The sequence below is a fragment of the Nycticebus coucang genome, chromosome 7 (genome assembly GCF_027406575.1).
Source record: "Nycticebus coucang isolate mNycCou1 chromosome 7, mNycCou1.pri, whole genome shotgun sequence".
NCBI lineage: Eukaryota > Metazoa > Chordata > Mammalia > Primates > Lorisidae > Nycticebus > Nycticebus coucang.
In genome coordinates, this window is record NC_069786.1 from 113,676,181 (window position 1) to 113,702,955 (window position 26,775).

At 41.7% G+C, this 26,775-nt stretch overlaps 1 protein-coding gene across 2 annotated transcripts in view; it reads left to right on the forward strand.

The window, feature by feature from the left end:
- SMARCAL1 (SWI/SNF related, matrix associated, actin dependent regulator of chromatin, subfamily a like 1) overlaps positions 1-19,614 on the forward strand; it is a 58,417-nt gene extending 38,803 nt beyond the window's left edge. For both annotated transcript variants that reach the window (XM_053597481.1, XM_053597482.1), the window contains 6 exons: positions 3,879-3,949; positions 6,879-6,981; positions 13,070-13,252; positions 14,328-14,428; positions 15,339-15,429; positions 19,339-19,614. In XM_053597481.1, coding sequence (XP_053453456.1) covers positions 3,879-3,949; positions 6,879-6,981; positions 13,070-13,252; positions 14,328-14,428; positions 15,339-15,429; positions 19,339-19,557 — 768 coding nt within the window. In that variant the 3' untranslated portion in view covers positions 19,558-19,614. The remainder of the gene's footprint in view (positions 1-3,878; positions 3,950-6,878; positions 6,982-13,069; positions 13,253-14,327; positions 14,429-15,338; positions 15,430-19,338) is intronic.
- The last annotated feature ends 7,161 nt before the right edge of the window (positions 19,615-26,775 follow it).

A 26,775-nucleotide genomic window follows, 5' to 3' on the forward strand; every position in this document is an offset into this window, starting at 1 on the left:
GAACCCGCCACCTCCGGCATATGGGACCGGCGCCCTACTCCTTGAGCCACAGGGGCCGCCCAGCCTTTCTACTTCTAAAGTCATTGATTTGGTGCATTTCTAGGCCAAGGATCTGATCAGGATCATTGTTGTAACTTAATTCAGCATGGGGTGTTAGGACCACCTGGGAGGCTGAACTAGGGACGACAGACATCCCTTTTAAACCCTGACCACCTATGAGACCCTGAGTTGAAAGAATTAAAGTGTGTGTGTGGGAGGAGGTCAGGTTTTTATGGAGTTAGTCAAGAAAGGAGGCCCTGTGACTCTACAGCAGTGGTTCTCAACCTACCTAATGCTGCGAGCCTTTACTACAGTTCCTGTGGGTTGCGACCCACAGGTTGAGAACTGCTATTCTACAGAAAGCCCCCTCCCTAGTCTTTACAGTTACTTTTTTAGGCCGAAGTCCCTGCAGTTTTGTATACCTTGGTGGTTCCAGTACTGACCTGCCCATCAAGAATCAATTCTTTTTTTGTTCTTTCACACCTTTCCATCTGGAAGAAGACATTTTTTAAAAAAGCTTTATGTCACAGGAGCCAAGGTGAAGCAGCCAATTCATAAAATATAATATACAATGAAAGCTTTTTCTCATTTTGTAGCTGAAATAATAGGAACCACTTCATAGGCAAAAGAAAGCTGACTGTAATCATCATTTGTCTAAAGCCATTTTATCATTAGCAAGACCAGGAGCAGAAAAATGGAACAAGTCCATGGAGACTTCTTGGTGACGATGTCAGTTCACCTTGCCATTTGACAATCCATTCAAATTGCCAGTGCAGAAAAATGTGAAAATTCCAGTAGCTCTAATTTCATAAAAGTCTAGGCAGGAGCAAAGAATATAGGTTCTTTAAAATTGCCTGGCCAAAAGAAGTGAGATCATTAATGGATAGTCTTATGTCTGCAGAGTTTGAGGAAGTTTGGGGTTTTTTTAAACTATTGATTCTTCCCACATTAAAAATACAATAGATGTCTATTGTATAAAATCTGAAGTGCAAAGTACTTATAATGAGTAATACTTATTGAACATATCCTATGTGCCAGGCGTGATGCTTTATATATATTAGGTCATTTAATTCTCACCATCTGCCCAGGAATTTGGGCCTCTGAGCCTGTATTATCAGTGTTTGAAATCACTTGAGTTTTTTTTGTCTCAGTTTCCTCATAACAATGTAACAGTGGGGATAATAGTACCTTCCTCATAGCAATATTGATTATTTATTTATTTTGAGACAAGAGTTTCACTCTGTAGCCCTTGGTAGAGTGCCATGGCGTCATAGCTCACAGCAACCTTAAACTCCTGGGCTCAAGCAATCCTCTTGGTTCAGCCTCCCAAGTAGCTGGGAATAAGGCACTTGCCACAATGCCTGGCTAATTTTTAGAGCCAGGGTCTCTCTCTTGCTCAGGCTGATCGTGAACTCCTGAGCTCATGCAGTCCACCTGCTTTGGCCTCCCAAAGTATTTGGATTACAGCCATGAGCCACCACACGCGGCAGTAATATTGATTATTAAGTGAGTTAATGTAGATAAAATTCTTAGAACACTGCTTGACTCATAATAAGTAGTATATGAGTATTAGTTATTACTTTTATTACTATACTATAAAAAAGAATCATATTTTATATCACAAGATTTGGACGTATATCATTTGGGTTTTTTCTATAATTACACGTGTTTTACTTCAAAATATATATCTGTAAATAGACACATGTTTATGTATAAAAATATATTATCTGTGTAATCAGCAGTATTATCTTAAAAGCTGAATTGGGTTTATATAAACATACATCAAGTAGGAGGAAAACAGCTTACAAAACTGTCTCATGAAGACGTTTCTGTGATGTAACATGTTCTCTTAAAAGAGAGTAATGAAAAGCTCTGTGATGTTTTCTCACATTATTTTGCCAGTCATTTTTAGTTGGGCCTTTAAGTTATTTTTAAATGCTCATTATTCTGAGTAATACTATCCTGAAAAGTAGCTTATTCATGAATTTGTGCACATCTGATTATATCATGAGAGTAAATTTTAAGGAGTAAGTTGTCATAGGACGTGGGCATACTGTAAAGGCATTTGGGACATACTGCCACGTCATCCCCAAAGGAGTTAGCCCAGGCTACCGTCCCATGAACCGTGTGTGATAAAGGTGCTTGTTTCTTCACACCCTCATCAGTGGTAGGTGCTGAATCTTGGGTCAAGGTTTTCTGAAAGTGCTTCTCACCATTTCTCCATCCGTTTTGCCCTCTACCTTTCTTATTAGGCAGTATGGATGGGGGTGGAGCGCAGACAGTCTCTGAAGGACATGTGCGTAGGTGAGGTCACCATATTCTACTAGGGACCACATTGTGTTAGAGGACCTGACTGCTGCCAGGGACCCTACAGGTCTGTGGGTGGACTTCATAGAGTCTGTGAGCTCAGTGGCCTCAGGGGAAGAGTTGTGTGTGCTCAGAGCCTATCACAAAACAGGAGGGTAGGTGGCTGCTGCTGCCCCGACACATGTAAAACATGAATGGGATCTGCTGGCATCTTTCTTTGGTGGGAAGTCCTAGAGGAAAGCAGCGTTCCGAGACAAGAGCTATTCTGACCAGGCAGCTTTTTCCCCATCCACGATATAAGTAATTCTAGGTACAGTCTGGCTGTAGCTATTTTTCTGAGTTGTTGAGAACCCAAGAAGGACAAGTCCAGGGCCGTAAGTGTTGCTATTATCGAATCACTTCTTTGTTCCGTGAGGAAGCTGTCCTGTCAGTCACAGGTCTCACAGAACCCAGGCCCAGAGAGATGGGTGCAGAAGTGAACCTATGCTTGCTAGTGGAAGGAGATGGCTACCTATTTTAGTCCCTTCATGCTGCTGTAACAAAATACCTTAGACTGGGTAATTTACAAGCAAGAGAAATTTATTGCTCACAGTTCTGGAGGCCAGGAGGTCCGAGGTCAAGGTGCCCGCGGACCAAGTGTCTGGTGCATGCTCACATGGCAGGAGGAATAAACAAGCTCTCTTGGTCTCTTTTTATTAGGGCAATAACTCTGCTCATGAGAGCTCTTCCCTCATGACCTGAGGATCTCCTGGACACTGTGTGTCCCCCCACCACTGTAGTTTCAACATGTGAATTCTGGGGAGACACAAGCATTGAGATTTGCCACTGTCCTACCACTGATGATGCCCCCTATCATGTCTGGGGGGCCAGACCAATAGTATGTTATTGCGTATCATTATGAAACTACTTGAGCACTTCCTGTGTTAGCATTCTTTATTAGGAGTAATTTAGCTGCAGACTATAAAGAAAACATGCTTTCTTCTGGGAATTTAATTACCTTATGTGTGAGACAGACTAAAAACATATGAATAGTGGTTTTGAAATGATACTAGACTAGACTAGTGGTGGTTAGTTGTAATTAACTCAGTAAGTCTTGGATAGAGGTCAGCGTAGAGGTCAGATACAGACACGACTCAGCAGAAGAAAAGGGAGGCAGAAAGCATGTTGGGCAAATGTCATGAGTGTGTCATCACCAGGCTGAACTAAATAGATACATCTGGCCAGGGCTGTGTTTCAGTGAGTCCTGTGTGAAGCCCTACTTGAAATGCTCGTCCAAGTAGCTTTTATGTTTCTTGCCTGTTGAATTCTTATAACAGTTCTTAGAGAATAACAGAGTAGCTATGTCTGAGGGCAAAACCAGAGATCAGGCAGTTCTTGTGACTTGGCCAAAGCAGAAAGATCAGTCACTGTCAATGCCACGGTCCCCTGACTCTTGGGACTGGTAGTTAAGATTTGTAAATCTCCCAATAGAGATGATGAGGCCAGCTTATCACAGAGAGTGGACTTTAAACTCTCAACTTCTTTTTTGACAGAAAAAGGAGCAAAAAGAAGCCCTCATTCTCTTCTTCAACAGAACAGCTGAAGCTAAAATCCCATCTGTCATGTAAGTGGTCACAATGCATCGGTCTTTCTCTCTTTTTCTCTTCCATATTTGTAGGGGGGAAAAAAAACCCAAAACCAATTATTACTTTAGTCTTCTCTCTCTCTTTTTCTCTCTTGCATATCTTTAGGGAAAAAAACCAAAAAACAAATTACTACCTTAGTCTGCCAGAATGGTTTTACTGTTCTCTAAGAAGTGATCAGAGATTAGAATTACAACTGCCTTGAAAACACAGTTTAGGGCACTGTGGGCTCATTATCCACAAGGCATAAGTCATCCTGTGACCGGAGCCACTGCTGAGATGTGCTTAGGATCCCTAGGAGATCCTGTCCTAACCCAGGTAGGCTGGAGCTGCTGCTACATCAAAGGAGAGAGTGGGATTGTCCGCAGCATTACATAGAAGAGTTTTCCTCTTGTCACGAGAACTGTGGTCATTGGTAGTTAGGAAAAAAAATTAAAGGGAGAAAATGCTTTATGAGGATACTCTGGGACTTGGCCCCAAACCTGAGGCTTCATCCATTATTTACTTAAAAGGGCAGATGCCAATGTTTGTTCAAAAGATGTGGACAAGTAGACATTGTCACACTTAGTTTTCTTTTTCCCTAAGAAGCTAAAGCTAAAGCAATAGCAATAATTTCTGTTCTTAGAATTATTCTTTGACTTAAAAAAAATCTCAGTTGTTGGCCTTTCTTGAAGAAAAGCCCACTCATGTTCAGACATCAGTGTAGCAGAAACCTGAGGCAACTCTAAGGACGTGCAGTTTGCCTCATTTTTATTGTTTAACATTCACGTGAGACTGGCAGGATAACAGTCCAAGTGATGGAATTACAACGAAAATGAATTCCATGTGGTGCCAGACTGACTGCGGGGACTGAGATCTGGGGATAAGTTAAGAAACACAGCCCGCTCGGCCCTGTGACCTCTCCTCCTCATCCTGCACTGTGGGAAGACAGAGTTCCCTGCGTCACTCAAATCTACGATGCCTCATAAAAAGACTGCCAAATGTTGGCCAGCTCTCCTTCACCCCCGAGCACTGCCCTTTTCATTTATGATGGTGTTGTGGGACTAATGAACTCCAGATGTGGTTTTTATGGCCTGGTTTTTTTCTCTGAGAAACGAATCTGAATTGCCCCCACTGTCCTACTTCTCATGTGCTGTTCAGTAGCAGATGGCAAGGGTAAGGGTGTGCCTTCTCTCCCTCGCTTCTGCAGCTCATGACTTACAAAATTCAGGGTCTGTCGGGTGCCTCTCATTGGTGTTGGGTCCAGAACCATCCATTTCCCTTAGAAATTTTAAGACCAACTGTTTTACCACCTCATAAATAAGCTTAAAATAAATAATTTTTTCAAAATTCTATGATAAATCATAGAGTGCTTTATAGTTTCCAAACAATTTCTACGTCTGTTCACTCATTTTACATTTACAAGCATCCTTATGAGATCACATAAGTCTTCCTGGCTCTAGTTTTGAAAAGCAGACACAGAGTAAATCTCCTGTAAATCTCTGGACCTCAGAGTCACAGCTAGTAAGTGGAAATTAGACTGTAAATCTTAAAAACCCCAATTTCTTCTGCTAGTTGTTTTTCTTCCTCTTTTTGCTGTTGTTGTTTTTATTTTAATGGGCATCTTTTAATATAAAAGCCAAGGTTATTGTGGTAGGCACGTATTTCCAGGCTGGTAACTCAGGGACTTGCAGAAGAGCGTAGACTAGCAGAGCTGTGTCTAAGATGTAGAGGGGAAGAGACCTTAGGAAAATTGCAGTCAGGGGCTTTTATGAACTCACCAAGTTGGTTTTGTGGCCGTGTGACTTTTTGATGCCATTGTAATAAACTTTTTTGTTTATATCATGGCAAATTTTATGTCTCTCATCATAATTAAAGTTGATGCTGTTAATACTAGCAGTTCGCAAATTGAACTCAAATCTGGTTGGTGTCAGTGTTGTTGGAAAATAATTCTTAGATGTTTAGAGGACAGTCTGTGTACCTTTCCCCTACCTGAGATTTGTCCATTTTAAGGAAGGCAGTGTCTAACGTCTGCCCAGTCACACCTACATCTGGGGATAACCTCAGGCAGAGCAAGGGAGCCCACCCTCTCCTAGCCGGCACTCAGCACTTGCCTCAACTCCATTTACTTGTTCTTTGGGATTGTGAACTCTCTGCAGGAGAGTAATCTGGCAGGCAGGGGAATGAGCCAGCGTCTGCCGACTAGATAACCCCTTCTTTCCCCCACTGCAACTCTCTGGGGGTGGCTACCTTTAAGGCCAGGGCTAAAGATAAGAGGTAGGAAGTTAAGGAAAACACAGTAGATGGAGGAGAGAAGTAAATTAAAGGGAAACCAAGCAATTAAGACCCCTCCCTCTCTGTTCCTCAGTCTTGGAAAGGAATTTAGTTACCGCTGACTTAACTGTTGGCCCTACCATTTGAAGTCTAAAGTGGGAGAGCTTCTCTGACTGTCTCTTCCGTATTATCACTTATGTCTCAATGTTAAGCTTCTAGAAATTTAGGTACTGCCAAGAATCTCTCGACCTCCTGTGTAGGTGTTTTCACATCTACAGAAGACACTTCAATTTGTATTGAAAACACATTATAATGATCTTAGCAGCTAAAGTGAAAACTTAATTATCTTCTGTGATCCCAGATAATAAGAATATTTCGGTAACATGTCAGAGATGCATAAAACATTGGAATACTTTGATATGTTTGTGTGCATGAGATGACTCAAAAGTATGAACCTACTCCTTCCATACCTGGCAGAAGAGGGCTTGCCCAGAGCGCTTACTGTTATGTTTTACATTCACGTGACCTGATGTGAGAGAAAGCGGGAGAGGGCAGGTGCCCGTAGGGGGTCTGTTAGAGATGGGGTTGCTTTTCAGTAATTAACCTCGACTGGATAAATATACTTCTAATCTGTTTTGTTGTCTTTGTCAACTGCAGTGAATATATTTTGGACCTACTGGAAAGTGGAAGAGAAAAGTTTCTAGTATTCGCACATCATAAGGTGGTCCTGGATGCAATTACTAAAGAGCTTGAGAGAAAGGTAAGCTCCCTTTGAAATTCAGCATGGGGTGCTTGTGTTGTTTTGTGCCCAGTTGTTCTGGGCGGGCTTATGTCAGATCTAAGGAAAACGAGATGATGGCTTCTGGAAATACTGCCGAAGACTTTCTGAAGAAGAGTTCTTACTTGTAGAACCATACTAGGGTCAAAGTATTTTTCCAGCTGTGTCACTTTAACTTTATGTTCTAAATAGATATTGCAGGAGTCTGGCTATAGGAACATCTCCCAGTGGCTCTTCCATTATTCTGCATAATTAATTACAAAATTGGCAAAAGGGAGATAGCAAAATTATTCTCTCATGTGGAGACAAGTATTTGTATGAATGCCCTCCTGTTTTCCTTCCTTTTCTTCCTTGTTACTGCTAACGCACCTTTATTCATGGCCTGTGGCAGTGTGCAGACTTTAGTATGGTGTTTTCCAGCAATCATGAAATTGAGTGAAAAATATCTAGGATTTCCAAGGATGATCATTAAAACTAAACACATCATATTTTCACTCCCTTTTCATTTTTGGTTAAATTTAGAACCATAAATTGCCTTTTCTCTCCCTTCTTCATTTATATTTATGTGATAGTTGAATAGAAGAATTCAGAGAAATATATAACAAACCCCTGTATGTCTCCCACACACATTTCATAAATGAAAAGTTTCAAGGCTAGGTATGGTGGCTCACGCCTGTAATCCTCACACTCTGGAAGTCCAAGGCAGGCGGATTGCCTGAGCTCAGCAATTTGATATCAGCCTGAGCAAAAGTGAGAGCCGTCTCTAAAAATAGCTGTGTGTTGTGGCAGGCGCCTGTACTCCCAGCTACTTGGGAGACTGAGGCAAGAGGATCACTTGAGCCCAAGAGTTTGGGGTTGCTGTTAGCTATGATGCCACAGCACTCTACCAAGGGCAGAGTGGGGACGCTGTCTCCAAAAAAAGAAGTTTCACTGTATTTATTTCTAAGGTTTATTTTTTGAGTAATAAAATACTCAAACTCCTTCCATATTCTGACTCCATTCCCCTTCTCCCTTCCCCAGAGATAATTTTGCTATCCTGAACGATGTCTCCATATGTGTCTGTCCTCTCCATGTGTATTGTTATGCTTTACTCTAAAAGGGTGTGGTGGCTCACACCTGTAATCCCAGCACTTGGGAGGTAGATTGCCTGAGCTCACAGGTTCAAGACTAGCCTAAGCCAGAGCAAGATCCCGTCTTTAAAAATAGCCAGGCATGGACGGTGCCTGTGGCTCAGTGAGTAGGGTGCCGGCGCCATGTGCCAAAGGTGGCGGGTTCAAGCCCAGCCCCGGCCAAACTGCAACAAAAAAATAGCCGGGTGTTGTGGTGGGTGTAATCCCAGCTGCTTGGGAGGCTGAGGCAAGAGAATTGCGTAAGCCCAAGAGTTAGAGGTTGCTGTGAGCCGTATGAAGTCATGGCTCTCTACCTGAGGCGGTACAGTGAGACTCTGTCTCTACAAAAAAAATAAAAATAGCCAGGCATTGTGTCAGGCTCCTGCAGTTAGTTCCAGCTACTTGGGAGGCTGAGGCAAGAGAATCACTTAAGCCCAGGAGTTTGAGGTTGCTGTGAGCTGTGATGCCACAGAACTCTACCAAGGGTGACAAAGTGAGACTCTGTCTCAAAAAAAAAAAAAAAAAGGATGTGTTCTTACACAATATGTAGTCTCCTAATGTGTACGTTTTAAAAATATTAAATAAATGTAGCATAATATGGCTCAGTACTTGTAGCTCAGTACACCGGGGCTGGCGGGTTTGAACCCGGCCTGGGCCTGCTAAACAGCAATGACAACTACAAAGAAAAAAGTAGCCGGGCATTGTGGCGGGCGCCTGTACTCCTGCTACTTGAGAGGCTGAGGCAAGAGAATCTCAAGCCTAACAGTTTGAGGTTGCTATGAGCTGAGATGCCACGGCACTCTACCAAGGGTGACGTAGTGAGACTCCTCTGTCTAAAAAAAAAATAGCATAATGTAAGCATCCTACAATTTACTTTTTTGCTCAACATCGTTCTTACAGTTTCTTCATGAAACATTTCACATGCAGTTCATTCACTGTGACGCTGAATAGTATCTCAGTGGAGAGCTGTGGTTTATCCACTCTCCTGCTGATGGACACTGTTTTATTTACAGCTTTTGCTATTGTTGAGTATGTTTGTGTATGTATATATATTTGTGTCTAAGTATTTCTTCACGCCTTGTGTGTATGCCTCCTGTGTGGCGTTATGTCCAGGCATGATCTTGCACAGTCATTGGATAGGCCCATCTTTAACTTTTCTAGGTATTTTCAAATTACCTTCCAAGGTGGTTATTCGTATTTATAATCCCAGCATTATATAAGAATTCCTCCTGTTCTGAGTGTTCAACATGTGGTATTATCAGATTTTTTTTATTTTTGCCAATCTAGTGAAAAATTTCATTTATTTGTGCTTTAATTTTCTTTCCCTAACTACCTATACAATATATACATACATATATATATATATATTTTTTTTTTTTTTGAGACAGTCTCACTATGTCACCCTCAGTAGAGTGCTCTACTGAGTGGCACAGCTCACAGCAATCTCAAACTCTTGGGCTTAAGTGATTCTCTTGACTCAGCCTCCCAAGTATCTGGGACTACAGGTGCCTGCCACAATGCCTGGCTATTTTTTTGTTGCAGTTGTCATTGTTGTTTAGCTGACCCGGGCTAGGTTTGAACCACCAGCCCAGGTGTATGTGGCCGGCGCCCTACCCACTGACCTACGGGCCTATACAATACATATTCTTCTATGCATTTGTTTTATGCACTATTTTAGCTTTCTTCTCTGAATATTCTGTTTGTATTCTTTGATCTGTTTTTCTGTTGGATTATCTTTTTATTAATTTAGGAAAATTCTTTGTAAATTCTGAATATTAGTCTTTTATTGGTTGTTTTTATCTTTCCACTTTCATTTCCTACTGAACAGAGGTTATAAATTTTCATTTTAATATTTAATTATATTTCAAGTTTATCTGTTTTCCTGTGTGGTTTGTGCTTTTTGTGACTGATTTCAGAAATTTTTCCCTATGAGGGAAAGAATCATTTCTATATATTTTTGTTTCTTTGTTTATTTGTTTATTTCTTTGTTTATTTGGCTTTGTTTTTTTTGACACAAGATCTTGCTTTGTTGTCCAGACAAGAGTGCAGTAGCAAGATCGAAGTTCACTGCAAACTCAAACTGTACTCAAGCCGTCCTCCTACCTCTGTCTCCCAAAGTGCTAGGATTGTAGGTGTTGGCCTTGGCCTCTCTCCTGTATTTTTTGTGTGAAAGTTTTACAGGTGAATCTTTAATTGGCATGGATTTGATTTTTTTTTAATTTCAGATTTATATGAGAGTGCAAATGCTTAGGTTATATACATTGTTTGCGTTTGTTGGGTATAGCCCAAGGTGTAGTTGAGCCCTTCACCCAGGCTGTGTGCCGTATACCCTTACATTGTGTCCACTCCCCGTCCCTCCTCCCCTCTCCCCTCCAGTCTTCCCTCCTCCCCTTACCTTTAATTTATTGTGGTTTTCTCTTGTGCGGGCATGTAGTTGTTCATCTGCTGGTTTTGTATTAGTATTGAGCACATTGGGTACTTGCTTTTCCATTCTTATGATACTGTACTAAGAAGAATGTGCTTCACCTCCATCCAAGTTAATACAAAAGATGTAAAGTTGTCTTCTTTTTGTATAGCTGAATAGTATTCCATGGTATACACATGCCACAATTTATTAATCCATTCATGGGTTGATGGGCACTTGGGTTGTTTCTACATCTTGGCAATTTGAATTGAGCTGTGATAAACATTCTAGCTCAAATGTCCTTCATGGATTTGATTTTTGCATACAAAATGACACAGGAAACCAACTAGTAGAATTTAAAGTTATACTCCAGCTGGACACTGTAGCTTAGTGGTTAGCGTGACACACACACGCCCCCCCCACACACACACACAGCAGGGGCAGTGGGTTTGAACCTCCCCTGGGCCTGATTAACAAAAAAAAGAAAAAAGAAAAAAACCAGCTATACTTGGGGAAAAACCAAAGCCGTCACTATTTTCCCGAAACCCAGAACAATTAATCGGAAAACTATTAGAATGCAGAAGAGTTTAGTAGGGTGTCCGGATTCCAAGTAAATATACTACAGTGGATTACTTTTTTTATGTACTAGCCAAAACTAATTAATAACTGCAATGGGGAAAAGATCGAATTCACAAGAACCAAAAATACAGAGTACCTACTAATCTCACCAAGAAGACTGTAGAAATTAATGAAGAAGTAGAGGGACTGTGCATGCTTTCTTATGAAAAGGGCAAAAAGGTATAAAAATGCCAGTCCTTCCAAAATTAATTTGTAGGTTTAATTCAGTTGTAATAAACATCCAAATTGGATTTTAGGGGAACTTTATACCATCATGCCAAAGGATCTGTTAAAAACTAAGCAGGAGAGATACCTAAGACAACTGTGAGAAAGAACAGTGTTGGAAGACTTCTACCTCCAGATACTAAAATCTGTTGCAAAACACCAGTAATTAGAACTTAGTCATGCTGCTCCCAGAACTGGTGGCCAGATGGGTGGAATATATGGATGGCCTTTTACTATAAATGAAAAACCAGTGATCAAGAAAGTGACACTAGTCAGGATGGATTTCTTCAACAGTGTGAGTAATCGGCCAAGTGATTGGAGGGATGATTTAAATGAAATTTCACTTTGCTGTTTAGTATATTAAGTTCCAGGTGAATCACAGATCCTTGAAACCATAAAGTATTAGAAGAAAACACAGATGAAAATAAAGCTGTTCACTGGATAGGAAGCAACTTTCTAAGCACATAAAAAAAAAAATTAGCAAATATTTGATTCATTCTGTCATATACATACATGGTGGTTAAATCATGTTCTTTTGCACATTTGGTACTTTTTGTAAGGCAATTTGGTAGTAACTTAACGTGTACACTCATTTTTCCATATTCACTACTAGGACTTTATCCTAAGAAATAATCAGATTGGGGGTGGGGTGTGGTGGCTCTTCCCTATAATCCTAGCACTTGGAAGGCCGAGGCGGGTAGATTGCCTGAGCTCATGGATTCAAGACCAGCCTGAGCCAGAGTGAAATCCCATCTCTAAAAATAGTTGGGCGTTGTGGCGGGTACCTGTAGTTCCAGCTATTCAGGAGGTTGAGGCAAAAGAATCGCTTGAGCCCAAGAGTTTGAGCTTGCTGTGAGCTGTGACACCACAGCACTCTATCAAGGGCGGCAAAGTGAGACTCTGTCTCACAACAAAAAAGAAAATAATCAGACTAGTGCAGAAAGATTAATGTACATGAATATTAGTCACGTTTATAATTCTGAATAATTAGAAACCTAAATGTTGATCAACAAATGTACCGTTGAATAAATTATAGTCCATTCAACCATAAAAAGTAATAATGTGGATCAGTGGTTCTTAACTTTGGAGATGTTCAGACACTTTAAGAATCTGAGGAAGCTCTAACATCAAAACTATTGGTATCTGGTTAGTGTATATTGTTAAAAAGCTGTATGTATAACAATTCTTTTAAGTTGTCATTCATAAAAAAAATCCAAGTCCTAAGGACTAGAGAGAGGGGAAGGAGACAAGTATGTCTATAAATGATCTCCTAAAGGATGCTTGTGATGTTGGAACTGTTCAGTAAATCAACTGTGGAAGTGAATACATGAAAACCTACACAGGTGATAAAATTGTGTAGAACACACATACCTATACAAGTAAAATTGGAAGTCTGAAGATCAGTGGACAGTATCAAAGTCAATATTCAGGTTGTGGTATTAAACTATAGTTTTATAAAATATTACCATTGGGGAAATGAGGTGAAGCATGTAAGGGATCTTTTGGTTTTGTTTCTTACAATGGCATGTGCGTGTATATGTGCACAATTATCTCAATGCAAATTTCAACTTAAGAGGAAAGAAAAGCTCTGGAGGCAGTGGGCTCTGCCCAGGTGCAGCCTGCTTCTGCACTTGGCGTGGCACTGGGTGCAGCTTGCTCTGCAACCCTGCCACAGTCTGCGGTAGCCCCCTTTGTTCCCTCCCTTGTCTTGTAGCACGTGCAGCACATCCGCATTGATGGCTCCACACCCTCGGCAGACCGCGAGCACCTGTGCCAGCAGTTCCAGCTGTGGGAGAGGCACGCCGTGGCAGTACTGTCCATCACGGCCGCCAACATGGGCCTCACCTTCTCTTCGGCTGACCTGGTGGTGTTTGCTGAGCTATTCTGGAACCCAGGGGTAAGGGTCCTAGGAGACGTGGAGTCCCCCGACACACTCATGGTCGGGGGCAGCAGGAAGTGAGTGTGAACGGGAAGACGTGTTTCCTTTTCTCCCATTCATCATACTTCCCATGTGTCGGCTTTCACTGCTGTTAGGCACTGCGCGCCTGTTGGCTAGTTTCTAGGTCTTTGCAGCAGCAACGTGTAGCATGATCAACTCCGTTTTGTCGATGGGAAGATTGAAGTGTTAGAGGGGTGGAAGGCGCCTTAGACTCCATCTCTGATAAGAGGAAACTGGAACACAGAGAACTGGAGTGGTGAGCCAGGACTACACAGGATGCCTTAAAGGGAGCACGCAGTCGCAGGCGAGACCCAGGCTTCCCAGCCATGCCCATCTGGTAACCATCATCGTGAGCTGCTTTAGCCAGCGGGCCTCCCACACAGGGGCCGTAGTGGGTATTCCCGGGACATCACTGTTGTTCCTGCTGGCTTTACCTGACCCACTGAGGGCTGTGACAGAACATAGAAGACATTTGTTTGAACTCATAGAATTTTCTTCTAAGCTCCAGAAAGAAGTTTTTTCTCACCTGGTGTTCTGAGAGGTGTGGCTTTTTTTGGTCAATGACCATTCTATAATAGAAACAACGCCCATGTTGTAGGGCTTACCACCATATAAAACACCACCCTAGCCCCTCATCGTACACAGACTCCCTTGGATGTGATATTTTCATTCATGTAGAAGGTAACTGTTTTGGGTTTGTGGAGAGACACGCCCGTGCGCAGGTCTCCTTCACCTGCCTCCCATGCAGCCAGAGCGGAGCCTAGGCTCATGCACCTGCCGCACGTGCCCAGTACAATGCCCCGCACTGGAAAGCTACCCACAGACCTCCTGCCTGAGATTCTAGTTCCCCAACCAAGGTTTCGTTTGGTTATTTCTTTTGTTAAGACAGCAGGTCATTTGTAGACAGTCTAGGAGACAGAAAAATGCTTTGAGGAGGCAGAGTGGTGTTGGAGCTTGGGGGCCAGAGAGTGCCTGCCACAGGCTGCCACTGCTGCAGGCCTTTGCTGAGCTGGTCTGATCCCTGGATGTGCAGGTGCTGATCCAGGCTGAGGACCGGGTGCACCGCATTGGACAGACCAGCTCTGTGGGCATTCACTACCTTGTGGCAAGAGGCACGGCTGACGACTATCTATGGTAAGAGTTGGCTCTGTAGCCTGACACTGAAGTTGAACGAGCAATGGTGTGTTTGCTGTGCTTCTGCTTTGCTGAGGCCTTCAGGGAGCCACACAGAAGACTCAGTAATGCCCTTGGAAGGTCATCATGACCACATTGGCCTCCTTCACTAGCACACAGTGGTGCAGGGCATATCAGGGAATCTTGCAGGAAAAGATGTGGCTCCTTTTCCACTGGTCTGAGATAGGATGAGGAGCTGACTGTGATAACATGAAGATGGAATTTAGTTTGTAAAATACTCTGCTCCCAGCTATGAAGTTACTTTCTTAGGACAGAGTGGCAGCCTCCTTTTTTTCCTTTTGTAGTGTGCATGGGCATGGGGGGGCCATATCTTACGGTGCTGCTGCTGACCACAGAGAGGTGAAGTGTCTTACCCTGCACCCTGCAGTGTTCATTCAGAGAGCTGGGATCAGATTTTCAGTCCTGGGGGTTTGTGTCAATTACCTAGGCAAAAATTCCCCCAAATGTTCCTTTCCAATCCCATTTCCCCCTTCTTGATATTAAATTTCTGGATTATCTTATTTGTTCCCATGCTTGTCTCTGTTTCTAGCCTTAGAACTCAGAAGTATCACCTTTGCTATGTATGTGGGTCACCTCTACTTCCTGTTTAGTGGATTGGTGAATTAGGCAGCTTATCACATGACCAAATTCAAATTTTGAACCTGCAGATGTTCTTAGCCCTAAATTGGAGACTGTTTTACAGTTGAGAGGGAGCAGATATTTCAGGATGGTATTTGTGCCTTGAGAGAGGTGAAGATGTGAAACAGTAAACAAGTTGCAGTCCCATAAGGACAAAGAGGGTGGCCCCATTTTAATCAGTCTGCTAGCTCTGGGCAGGTTGTATTCACTGCCACTCATTCCTCCCTAACAGGCCCCTGATCCAAGAGAAGATTAAAGTTCTGGGGGAAGCTGGGCTATCTGAGACCAATTTCTCAGAAGTGACAGAAGCCACTGATTACAAGGTAACACCAGCACACGGCTCCTCACCTCTGGAGCAGAGGGAGGCATTAAGCTGCCTGCCAAGCCCTTGGGTCCTGAGTGGGAGGGTGTGAGTCACCCCAGAAACCTCCCCAGGCCCCAGAGCTGGAAACGATGGCCTACAGTCCTTCTCAGTTCATTCCACGTGAGCATCCCTTCATAGGGATATGCTGGCATTAACTCCTATGGCCTCTGACATCCCCTTGCAGATTCTGAATGCTGCCACTTCCATCAGGCCATTAGAAACTGACCCCCATGCAGCAGGGCTACTGCAGGAACAGGACTACAGCACAGCATGGGGAGTGTTTGTAGCGGGGTACTGGTTTAGATAGCCTGTTATCCTCTGTCATTTTGTTTTATTCTCCATGTCTCCCCATTTTATAGAGGGATAAGCTGAGATTGGGCAGAGCAGTAGGACCTGCACAGACTGGCAGGGCAGGTACAGCCCCAGGGAGAAGGTGGCAGACTTGGCCCAGCGTTCTTCCTGTGACATCAGCCCCTCATTAGAAAGGAGTGCAAGAGGCTGTGACCTGGTGGGCCTTGTCAAATGTGCTGAGAGGAAGGTTCTTGTCCACTCTAGCCTCAGCATTCTGGCCCCGTCACATCCACAGCCTCTCCTTCCTCTGTGTCAGTGAAACACAGAGGCTTTTGAAGGCCTGTCTTCCTGCACCAGCTCAGGGGGTGGCAGGAAGGTGCAGACTGCCTCTCAGAGTGTGGCTCTCGGGTGAATTGTTTCTGAGAGGGGAGTCTGGACAAGTCTGAACCTCACCCAGAAAAGTGGCTATCCAGTGGTAGGTAGCTCCTCAGGAAACCAAGCTACCTTCTCTTCCCTACGGACCTGCTCAGAAGCTGAGTTAAATCAAAATCTGGTAGCTGACTATGAGACTTCAGAGTTGGCAAATAAATTTTTTCTTATTAATGTGATTATTGGGATTAAAAAAAAGACTCAGATCATCTTTTTAAATGCCTACAATAAATTATTCTTTTTTTTTGAGACAATGCTATTCAGTTGCCATGGGTAGAGTGCCCTGACATCATAGCTCACAACCTTGAACTCTTGAGCTCAAGTGATCCTCTTGCCTTAGCCTCCCTAGTATCTGGAACTATGGGTGCTTTTGTCCACAATGCCTGGCTAGTTTTTTTTTCCTTTTTTTTTTTTTTTTTTTTTTTAAGTAGAGATGGGCTAGGGGCTAGGGGGTGTTTCTCTTTCTCTCTCTCTCTCATTCAGGCTGGTCTCTAACTCCTAAACTCAGGATTATAGGCACAAGCCACCACACCAGGCCTAAATTATCCTTTTAGACACAGTTAATAAGCCGATTTTAAAGCAAACATATTTTTAAGCTTTTTAAAGAACTTTCTGATTCAGCCTAATGTAAATATATTAACAGAGCTATTATATGCCCTTGGAAAAGAAAAAGCTTTATTTTTAAAGGAGTCTGACTTAAACTCATTTATTTATCTTGGTCGTTCCCTCAGTTACTGTGAATTAGTTAAGAATTTATACCTAAAATACAAGTACTTGATAATATGAGTGAGATTTATCAGTATTTTGATTAATACCTAATTTGGTTTTTTATTAAGATAGAGCTAAAAATTTTATTAACTATGAGAAAACAAAAATGCTGCTTCCTGGTAGAAAACACAAGCAGAAGAGGTTCTGTTTCATGAATACAGCCTTCTGAGAGGGGAAATGAAATATTAATTGGATCTTGGAACCAGCTTCCATTTAATTATAAATGCTTCGAGTTAGCATAGACTTTTGCCATCATCACAATCAAATTCACCTTAACAGCGATTTCTACCTACAACAGGCTGCTTTGCAGGGCAGCATTTCCTTGATATTGTAGTTGTTCAGAAAGAGGCTGATGAGGACGTCCTAGAGGAGGGCATCGGTGTCATTTGGGGGTCAACCTTGGTCTTTAACATCACTGATCTAAAAAAGGCTGGGGCAGTGCCTGTAGCTCAGTGGCTAGGGCACCAGCCACATACCCCAGGGCTGGCGGGTTTGAACCTGGCCTGGGCCTGCCAAATAAGGACAACTATAACAACAACAACAACAAAAAAATAGCTGGGCATTGTGGTGGGTGCCTATAGTCCCAGCTACTTGAGAGGCTGAGGCAAGAGAATTGCTTAAGCCCAAGAGTTTGAGGTTGCTGAGAGCTGGACGCCACAGCACTCTACTGAGGGCGACATAGTGAGACTCCGTCTCAAAAAAAAAGGCTGGCACCCTAAAAGGCTAGGAGATGTGGGGTGTCAATTAACTGAAGAATCTAGAGTTCTGTATGTGACATGCTCCCGTGATCCATTTTCAAGTCATTTCACTTCACCACTGTGGAGGCGTACTGCTAGGCAGGCGTCCTCAAACTTTTTAAACAGGGGGCCAGTTCAGTGTCCCTAGGACCATTGGAGGGCCAGACTATAGCTTAAAAAAAAAAAAAACTATGAACAAATTCCTATGCACACTGCATATATCTTATTTTGAAGTAAAAAAATAAAACGGGAGCAAATACAATCACACTGCCTCTTGTGGCCCATGGGCCACAGTTTGAGGACTCCTGTGCTAGGGAATAGTGAGGAAATACTGGCCAGTTGGGTTGAGACCTGATTATAAAGGCCAGGAAAGCCAGGGAACTTTAAACTTGGTGAAGTAGACACAGGGGAGCCCAAAGACCTGACGGGACAAAGGAGGGGGGCAAGGAATGAGGCTGGCAAAGACCTGTGGGCTGATTGAGATGGGAGGAAGCCTGAGGCAGGAATTATGAGTGAGCTACCACAAATCCATGCAGGTACGAAGTTCGTGATCCACACAAAGAAGGCATCTGGAAGTAGAAAATGGGGACAGAGGGGAGAAACAAACTTGCATGAACTAAGGACTCGGTTCCCTGGTGATTGCAGGCAAGCAAGCTGTAAGGTTTTTAGTAAACTCAAGAATAGGCTTATGGGGGTGGTGCCTGTGGCTCAGTGGGTAGGGCGCCAGCCCCATATACCAAGAGCGGTGGGTTCGAACCCAGCCCCAGCCAAACTGCAACAAAAAATAGCCGGGCGTTGTGGCAGGTGCTGTAGTCCCAGCTACTGGGGAGGCTGAGGCAAGAGAATTGCCTAAGCCCAAGAGCTGGAGGTTGCTGTGAGCTGTGACGCCACCGCACTCTACCGAGGGCAACAAAGTAAGACTCTGTCTCTAAAAAAAAAGAAGAATAGGCTTATGGAAAGAGAAGCATTTGGGGGTGTAGGACTGTGATGAGGAATGGTTTGATTGTAACCAAGTTTAGGTTATGAAATGGTGGGATGTCAGTGGAGTACTGGAAATGCACCCCTGGATTGGTCAGGGCTGGGAATTTAGACTTAGGAGAGATCAGCCTAGGATGGATAGTGAGCCCATGGTGTGTTATGGTTGGAAGCCCTGGGCGTGAGTTTGCCACTACACCATTGTCAACATTGGATAGCTGCAGCTGGTGAAATTAGGTAAAAGCTTGGCTGAACACACAGATTTGGGAGTGGAATTACCCTTCACTAGAGAAGGCCTTTGAAAGAAGTGAGTTGGGAGCTAGTTCAGAACTAAAATACTGATTGGCAAGTTATAATGGAAGAAACATTTCCAGCGTAAATTACAGCCTACTAACAGCTTTGTTGTTGCTCTCAGGGCCATTTTTTTTTTTTTTTACTAATGCAGTGATAGGCAGAGAAGGTAAGATGTCAGACACTAAGGCAGTAAGGCTGCTTTAGTGAGAGTTTGCTGAGATGATCTGCACCCACCACAGTGTAGCTCCCTGACACATGTAATTAAAATGTGCGCTCTGTTACCTTTGTGTTCTCTCTTCCAGCCACCATGGATGAGAGTCAGTGTTAGAGCCTGGGTTCTTCCTTTTATCTTTTCTTTTCTTTCTCTAATGAAGGACCCAAAGCAGCAGACGATCTATGACTTATTCCAGAAGTCCTTTGAGGAATATGGAAGTGATACGGAGCTCCTGGAGGCAGCAGAGTCCTTTGACCCAGGAAGTAGTTCGCAGGGCACAGGAGATACCTTGGATGAAAGCACATTGACAGCCAGTCCACCGAAGAAAAGAAGATTTGAATTTTTTGATAACTGGGACAGCTTTACCTCTCCCTTGTAAAAGGGGCAGGGGGGAGAATTAAAAAAATCATGGAATTAATTAAAATAAAATGAGGTATTTTATTTTTAAAGCCTGTAACTTCTGTCATTGTAGCAATGCCTGTGTCTGTCTCCATTATCAGCGGGATACCAGGCCACTGTCAGCTTGTGCATCCCTGTGTTGTTAGTGTGGCCTTTCTCTTAGGTACTTCTGGCATAAAAATGAAGATACTAAATTATAGTAGTTGTTAATGCATATTCTTTAATTAACAAGTTGTTTCCTACACAACTTCTGGAGTCTAGGTTTTTAAAATGTAGTGACTCAGCAAAATATATATGTACCTGGCACTGTCCTAGTACCAGGCACTGTCCTAGGTACTGAACAAAAGAGAAAAATTTTGCATGAGCCTTTGCAGAGCCTACAAATGAGTGAGGCAACAGCTGGGTGCACATCCTTTCTTTCAATAAAAACTATGTATGGAGGCAGGGCACTGTGGCTATGCCTGTAATCCTAGCACTGTGGGAGGCTGGGGCAGCTGGATTGCTTGAGCTCACAACTTCAAGACCAGCCTGAGCAAAACTGAGACCCTGACTCTAATAAAAATAGAAAAACTGAGGCAAGAGGATCTCTTGAGCCCAAGAGTTGGAGGTTGCTACAAGTTATGATGCCATGACACTCTACCCAGGGTGACAGCTGAGACCTTATATCAAAAAAAAAAAAAAAATTAAAAAATAAATGAAATTTGGAAGGCTTAGGCAAAAGAATCGCCTAAACCCAGGAGTTGGAGGTTGCTATGACCTATGATGCCATGGCACTCTACCGAGGGTGATAAAGTGAAACTCTGTCTCTAAAAAAAAATAATAATAATAATAAATGAACTTAAACTATGTATGGACACAGAAACTTGAAACTCATTAACCTTCATGTGTCACAAATTAGGGTTTTGATTTTTTCAGCTGTTTAAAAATGGGAAAAACAATGTCCACTGGATTTTTGAAAAACTCGATACCCCAAATTTTACCAGACTTATCAGTATTTTCCATTAATGTGAATGGTTTAAACTGTCCTCTAAAGAGGCACAAGTTGGCTGACTGGATACAAAAACTCAGGCCAGATATTTGCTGCATAAAAGAGTCACATCTTACCTTAAAAGATAAATATAGACTCGGGGTGAAAGGATGGTCGTCCACATTTTAGGTAAATGGTAATCAGAAAAAAGCAGGTATTGCAATTCTATTTGCAGACACAATAGGCTTTAAACCAACAAAAGTAAGGAAAGATAAGAATGATCACTTCATATTTGTTAAGGGTAATACTCAATATGATGAGATTTCAATTATTAATATTTATGTAGCCAACCAGAATGCGCCTCAATTTATAAGAGAAACTCTAACAGACATGAGCAACTTGATTTCCTCCAGCTCCATAATAGTTGGAGATTTCAACACTCCTTTTGCAGTGTTGGATAGATGCTCCAATAAGAAGCTGAGGAAAGAAATTATTTATTTATTTTTATTAAATCATAGCTGTGTACATTAATGCGATCATGGGGCACCATACACTGGTTTTATAGACTGTTTGACACATTTTCATCACACTGGTTAACATAGCCTTCCTGGCATTTTCTTAGTTATCGTGTTAAGACATTTACATTCTACATTTACTAAGTTTCACACATACCCTTGTAAGATGCACCGCAGGTGTAATCCCACCAATCACCCTCCCTCCGCCCATGTCCCCCCTCCCTCCCCTCCCTATCCTCCTTCCCATTCTTAGGTTATAACTGGGTCATAGCTTTCATGTAAAAGCCATAAATTAGTTTCATAGTAGGGCTGAGTACGTTGGATACTTTTTCTTCCATTCTTGAGATACTTTACTAAGAAGAATATGTTCCAGCTCCATCCATGTAAACAGGAAAGAGGTAAAGTCTCCATCTTTCTTTAAGGCTGCATAATATTCTATGGTGTGCATATACCACAATTGATTAATCAATTTGTGGATCGATGGGCACTTGGGCTTCTTCCATGACTTAGCAAGTATGAATTGGGCTGCAATAAACATTCTGGTAGAAATATCTTTGTTATGATGTGATTTTTGGTCTTCTGGGTATATGCCTAGTAGAGGAATTATAGGATTGAATGGCAGATCTATTTTTAGATCTCTTAAGTGTTCTCCAAACATCTTTCCAAAAGGAATATATTAATTTGCATTCCCACCAGCAGTGTAGAAGTGTTCCCTTTTCTCCACATCCATGCCAACATCTCTGGTCTTGGGATTTTGTGATATGGGCTAATCTTACTGGAGTTAGATGATATCTCAAAGTAGTTTTGATTTGCATTTCTCTGATGATTAAAGATGATGAGCATTTTTTCATATGTCTGTAGGCCATGTGCCTGTCTTCTTCAGAGAAGTTTCTCTTCAAGTCCCTTGCACAGCCTGCGATGGGGTCACTTGTTCTTTTCTTGCTTAAACGATTGAGTTCTCTGTGGATTCTGGTTATTAAACCTTTGTCAGAGACATAACCTGCAAATATCTTCTCCCATTCTGATGGCGGTTTGCTTGCTTTACTTTCTGTGTTCTTGACTTTGCAGAAGCTTTTTAGTTTGATCAGGTTGCAGTAGTGTATTTTTGAAGCTGCTTCAATTGCTGGGGTGGTGGGAGGGGGTCCTCCTCATAAAATACTCGCCCAGACAGATTTCTTCAAGGGTTTTCCCTGCACTCTCTTCTAGCATTTTTATACTTTCATGTCTTAAATTTAAATCTTTAAGCCAGTGAGAATCTATCTTAGTTAATGGTGAAAGGTGTGGGTCCAGTTTCAGTCTTCTACAGGTTGCCAGCCAGTTCACCCAGCACCATTTGTTAAATAGGGAATCTTTACCCCACTGAATGTTTTTAATTTGCTTGTCAAAGATCAAATAACGGTAAGTAGCTGGATTCATCTCTTGGTTCTCCATTCTGTTCCAGACATCTACTTCTCTGTTTTCGTGCCAGTGCCATGCTGTTTTGATCACTATGAATTTATAGTCTATAGTCTGAGGTCTGGTAGCGTGATTCCTCCTGCTTTGTTTTTTTTTTTTTTTTTTTTTGTAGAGACAGAGTCTCACTTTATGGCCCTCGGTAGAGTGCCGTGGCCTCACACAGCTCACAGCAACCTCCAACTCCTGGGCTTAAGCGATTCTCTTGCCTCAGCCTCCCGAGTAGCTGGGACTACAGGCGCCCACCACAACGCCCAGCTATTTTTTGGTTGCAGTTTGGCCGGGGCCAGGTTTGAACCCGCAACCCTCCGTATATGGGGCCGGCGCCTTACCGACTGAGCCACAGGCGCTGCCCCCTCCTGCTTTGTTTTTATTTCTGAGTAATGTCCTGGCTATTTGAGTTTTTTTCTGATTCCATATAAAACAAAGTATTATTTTTTCAAGATCTTTAAGGTATGACAGTGGAGCTTTAATAGGGATTGCATTAAAATTGTATATTGTTTTGGGTAGTATGGACATTTTAACAATGTTGATTCTTCCTAGCCACGAGCATGGTATGTTTTTCCATTTGTTAACATTTTCAGCTATTTCTTTTCTTAGAGTTTCATAGATCTCTTTATAGAGATCTTTCACGTCCTTTGTTAGATAAACTCCCAAATATTTCATCTTCTTTGGCACTACTGCGAATGGAATAGAGTCCTGAACTGTTTTTTCAGCTTGACTATTGTTGGTATATATAAAGGCTACCGATTTATGAATGTTGATTTTGTAACCTGAGATGCTGCTGTATTCCTTGATCACTTCTAAGAGTTTTGTAGTAGAATCCCTGGTGTTTTCCAGATATACAATCATATCATCTGTGAAGAGCAAAAGTTTAATCTCTTCTGACCCTATATGGATACCCTTGATCGCCTTTTCTTTCCTAATTGCAGTGGCTAAAACTTCCATTACAATGTTAAAGAGCAGTGGAGACAATGGGCAGCCTTGTCTGGTTCCTCATCTGAGTGGAAATGATTTCAATTTAACTCCATTCAATACGATTTTGGCTGTGGGTTTGCTGTAGATGGCCTCTCTCAGTTTAAGAAATGTTCCTTCTATACCAATTTTCTTAAGTGTTCTGATCATGAAGGGATGCTGGATATTATTAAATGCTTTTTCTGCATCAATTGAGAGAATCATATGGTCTTTGTTTTTTAATTTGTTTATGTGCTGAATTATACTTATAGATTTATGTATATTGAACCAGCCTTGAGACCCTGGGATAAAACCGACTTGGTCATGATGTATAATTTGTTTGATGTGTTGCTGGATTCTCTTTGTTAGGATCTTGTTGAATATTTTTGCATCTATATTGATTTGTGACATTAGTCTATAATTTTCTTTTCTTGTTGGGTCTTTTCCTGGTTTGGGGATCAAGGTGATATTTGCTTCATAGAACATGTTGGGTAGTCTTCCTTCTTTTTCTACATTTTGGAACAGGTTGAGTAATATAGGTACTAGTTCCTCTTTAAAGGTTTGGTAGAATACAGACATGAAGCCATTTGGTCCTGGGCTTTTCTTTTTAGGGAGGTTTTGCATGGTTGATTCTACTACAGAACTTGATATGGGCCTGTTCAACATTTCCGCTTGATTCTGGCTAAGTCTTGGATGGTGACATCCTTCCAAGTATTGGTTAATTTCCTTCAGATTTTCATATTTCTGAGAATAAAGTTTCTTATAATATTCATTAAGGATTTTTTGAATTTATGAGGAGTCAGTTGTTATTTCGTCTTTGTCGTTTCTGATTGATGAGGTTAGAGATTTGACTCTTTTTTTCCTGGTTAGGTTAGCCAAAGGTTTATCTATTTTATTGACCTTTTCAAAAAACCAACTTTTTGATTATTGATCTGTTGTATAATTCTTTTGTTTTCAATTTCATTTAATTCTACTCTAATTTTGGTTATTTCTTTTCTTCTACTGGGTTTGGATTTGGAATATTCTTCCTTTTCCAGTTGCTTGAGATGTCACATTAAGTGGTTAACTTCTTCTCTTTCTGTTCTCTTGAGGAGAACTTGCAGTACTATAAATTTCCCTCTTAGGACTGCCTTTGCGGTATTCCAGAGGTTCTGATAATTCGTGTCTTCATTGTCGTTTTGTTCCAAAAATTTGGCAATTTCCTTCTTAATCTCATCTCTGACCCAGCTATCATTCAGCATAAGGTTATTTAACTTCCGTGTTTTTGTATGAGTATGCAGATTCCTGTTGTTATTCAGCTCAACTTTTTATTCCATGGTGGTCCAAGAAGATACAAGAAATAATTTCTATTCCTTTAAATTTACTGAGGTTAGACTTGTGATCTAAGATGTGATCAATTTTGGAATATGTTCTTTGGGCTGATGAGAAGTATGTGTATTCAGTTTTGTTGGGATGAAATGTTCTGTAGATGTCTGCTAAATCCAAATGTTGGATGGTTAGGTTTAAATCTAAAATTTCTTTGCTCAGCTTCTTATTGGAGGATTTATCCAACATTGCCAAAGGAGTGTTGAAATCTCCAACTATTATGGAGCTGGAGGAAATCAAGTTGCTCATGTCTATTAGAGTTTCTCTTATAAATTGAGGTGCATTCTGGTTGGGTGCATAGATATTATTAATTGAAATCTCATCATATTGTGTATTACCCTTAACAAATATGAAGTGACCATTCTTATCTTTCCTTACTTTTGTTGGTTTAAAGCCTATTGTCTCTACAAATAAAATTGCAACACTTCCTTTTTTCTGATTACCATTTGCCTGAAATATGGATGACATCCTTTCACCCTGAGTCTATATTTCTCTTTTAAGGTAAGATGTGACTGTTGAATGCAGCAAATATCTGGCCTGAGTTTTTGTATTCAGTGAGCTAACCAGTGCCTCTTTAAAGGAAAGTTTCAGTCATTCACATTAATGGGGAATATTGATAAGTCTGGTAAAATTTGGGGTAGCAAGTTTTTCGAAAGTCCAGTGGACATTTTTAATCCTTTCGCCACTGTGGAAGTTGGAGTTTGATCTAAAGTTTCTGAGTGAGTTTACGTTTGTGGTAGAGGATTAGGCTGGTCATTATGGAGGATAGGTATGAAAATATCCTGACAAGCTGGTTTGGTTATGGTAAATTTCTTCAACGTGTGAATGTCATTAAAGTATTTAATTTCTCCATCATAAATGAAACTCAGTTTAGCTGGATACAGGATCTGGGGTTGAAAGTTATTTTGCTTTAGGAGATTAAAAGTTGATAACCACCCTCTTCTGTCTTGAAAATTTTCAGCAGAGAGATCTTCAGTCATTCTAATATTCTTCCCTTTGTAGGTAATGGATTTCTTACGTCTGGCTGCTTTCAGAATTTTCTCCTTCATATTAACTTTAGTAAAGTTAATTATGATATGCCTGGGGGATGTCTTCTTGGGATTGAGTTGTGCTGGGGTTCTGAAACTGTCTGCTATCTAAATTTCAGAATCTCTTGGCAAGTTTGGAAAATTCTCTTTCATAATTTCATGCAGAAGGGCCTCTGTGCCTTGTGAGGCCACTTCATCACTTTCAGGGATTCCAATGAAGCCGATATTAGCCTTCTTCGAATTATCCCAGACCTCTCTGAGAGAATGATCCATTTTTGCTCTCCATTTCTCTTCCTCTTTGAGAGTTTGGGAGCATTCAAAGGATTTGTCTTCAATGTCAGAAACCCTTTCTTCTGCTTGCTCCACTCTGTTACTGAGGGATTCTACTGTATTTTTCAGATCTTTGAGGGCTGCAAATTCTTGCTTCAGTGCGTCAAAATCTTTGGTGGTTTTGTCTTTAAATTCGTTAAATTCTTGAGACAACTGTTGAATTTCTCCTTGAATTTCTAATTCCGACTGTTGAATTGGTGCTCGAATTTCTAATTCCAAATTTTCCTCCATTTTATTAATCTCGTTTGCAAACCAAATTCTGAATTTGATTTCTGACATCTCGGCCAGCTGTTTATGAATGGGATCTTCAGTTACATCTGCCATATCTTTTCTTGGGGGGGTTGATCTATTCTGTTCATTCATGTTACCAGAGTTTTTCCGCTGATTCTGCCCCATGATTGTTTTACACTGTTTGATTTTTCCCTTGGAGCTTTGTCGAGGACCCATACAGTGCTATGGCCTGAGAAACTGGGGACCTGTTTGGTGTGGTGGGGCTAAGTGGTTCTGTCTTGTTTTCAGCTGGTCTCTGTTCAACCCTAATGAAACAGTTACTCTGGGTTGAAGTCTCAGCTGTAGAGAAATACCAG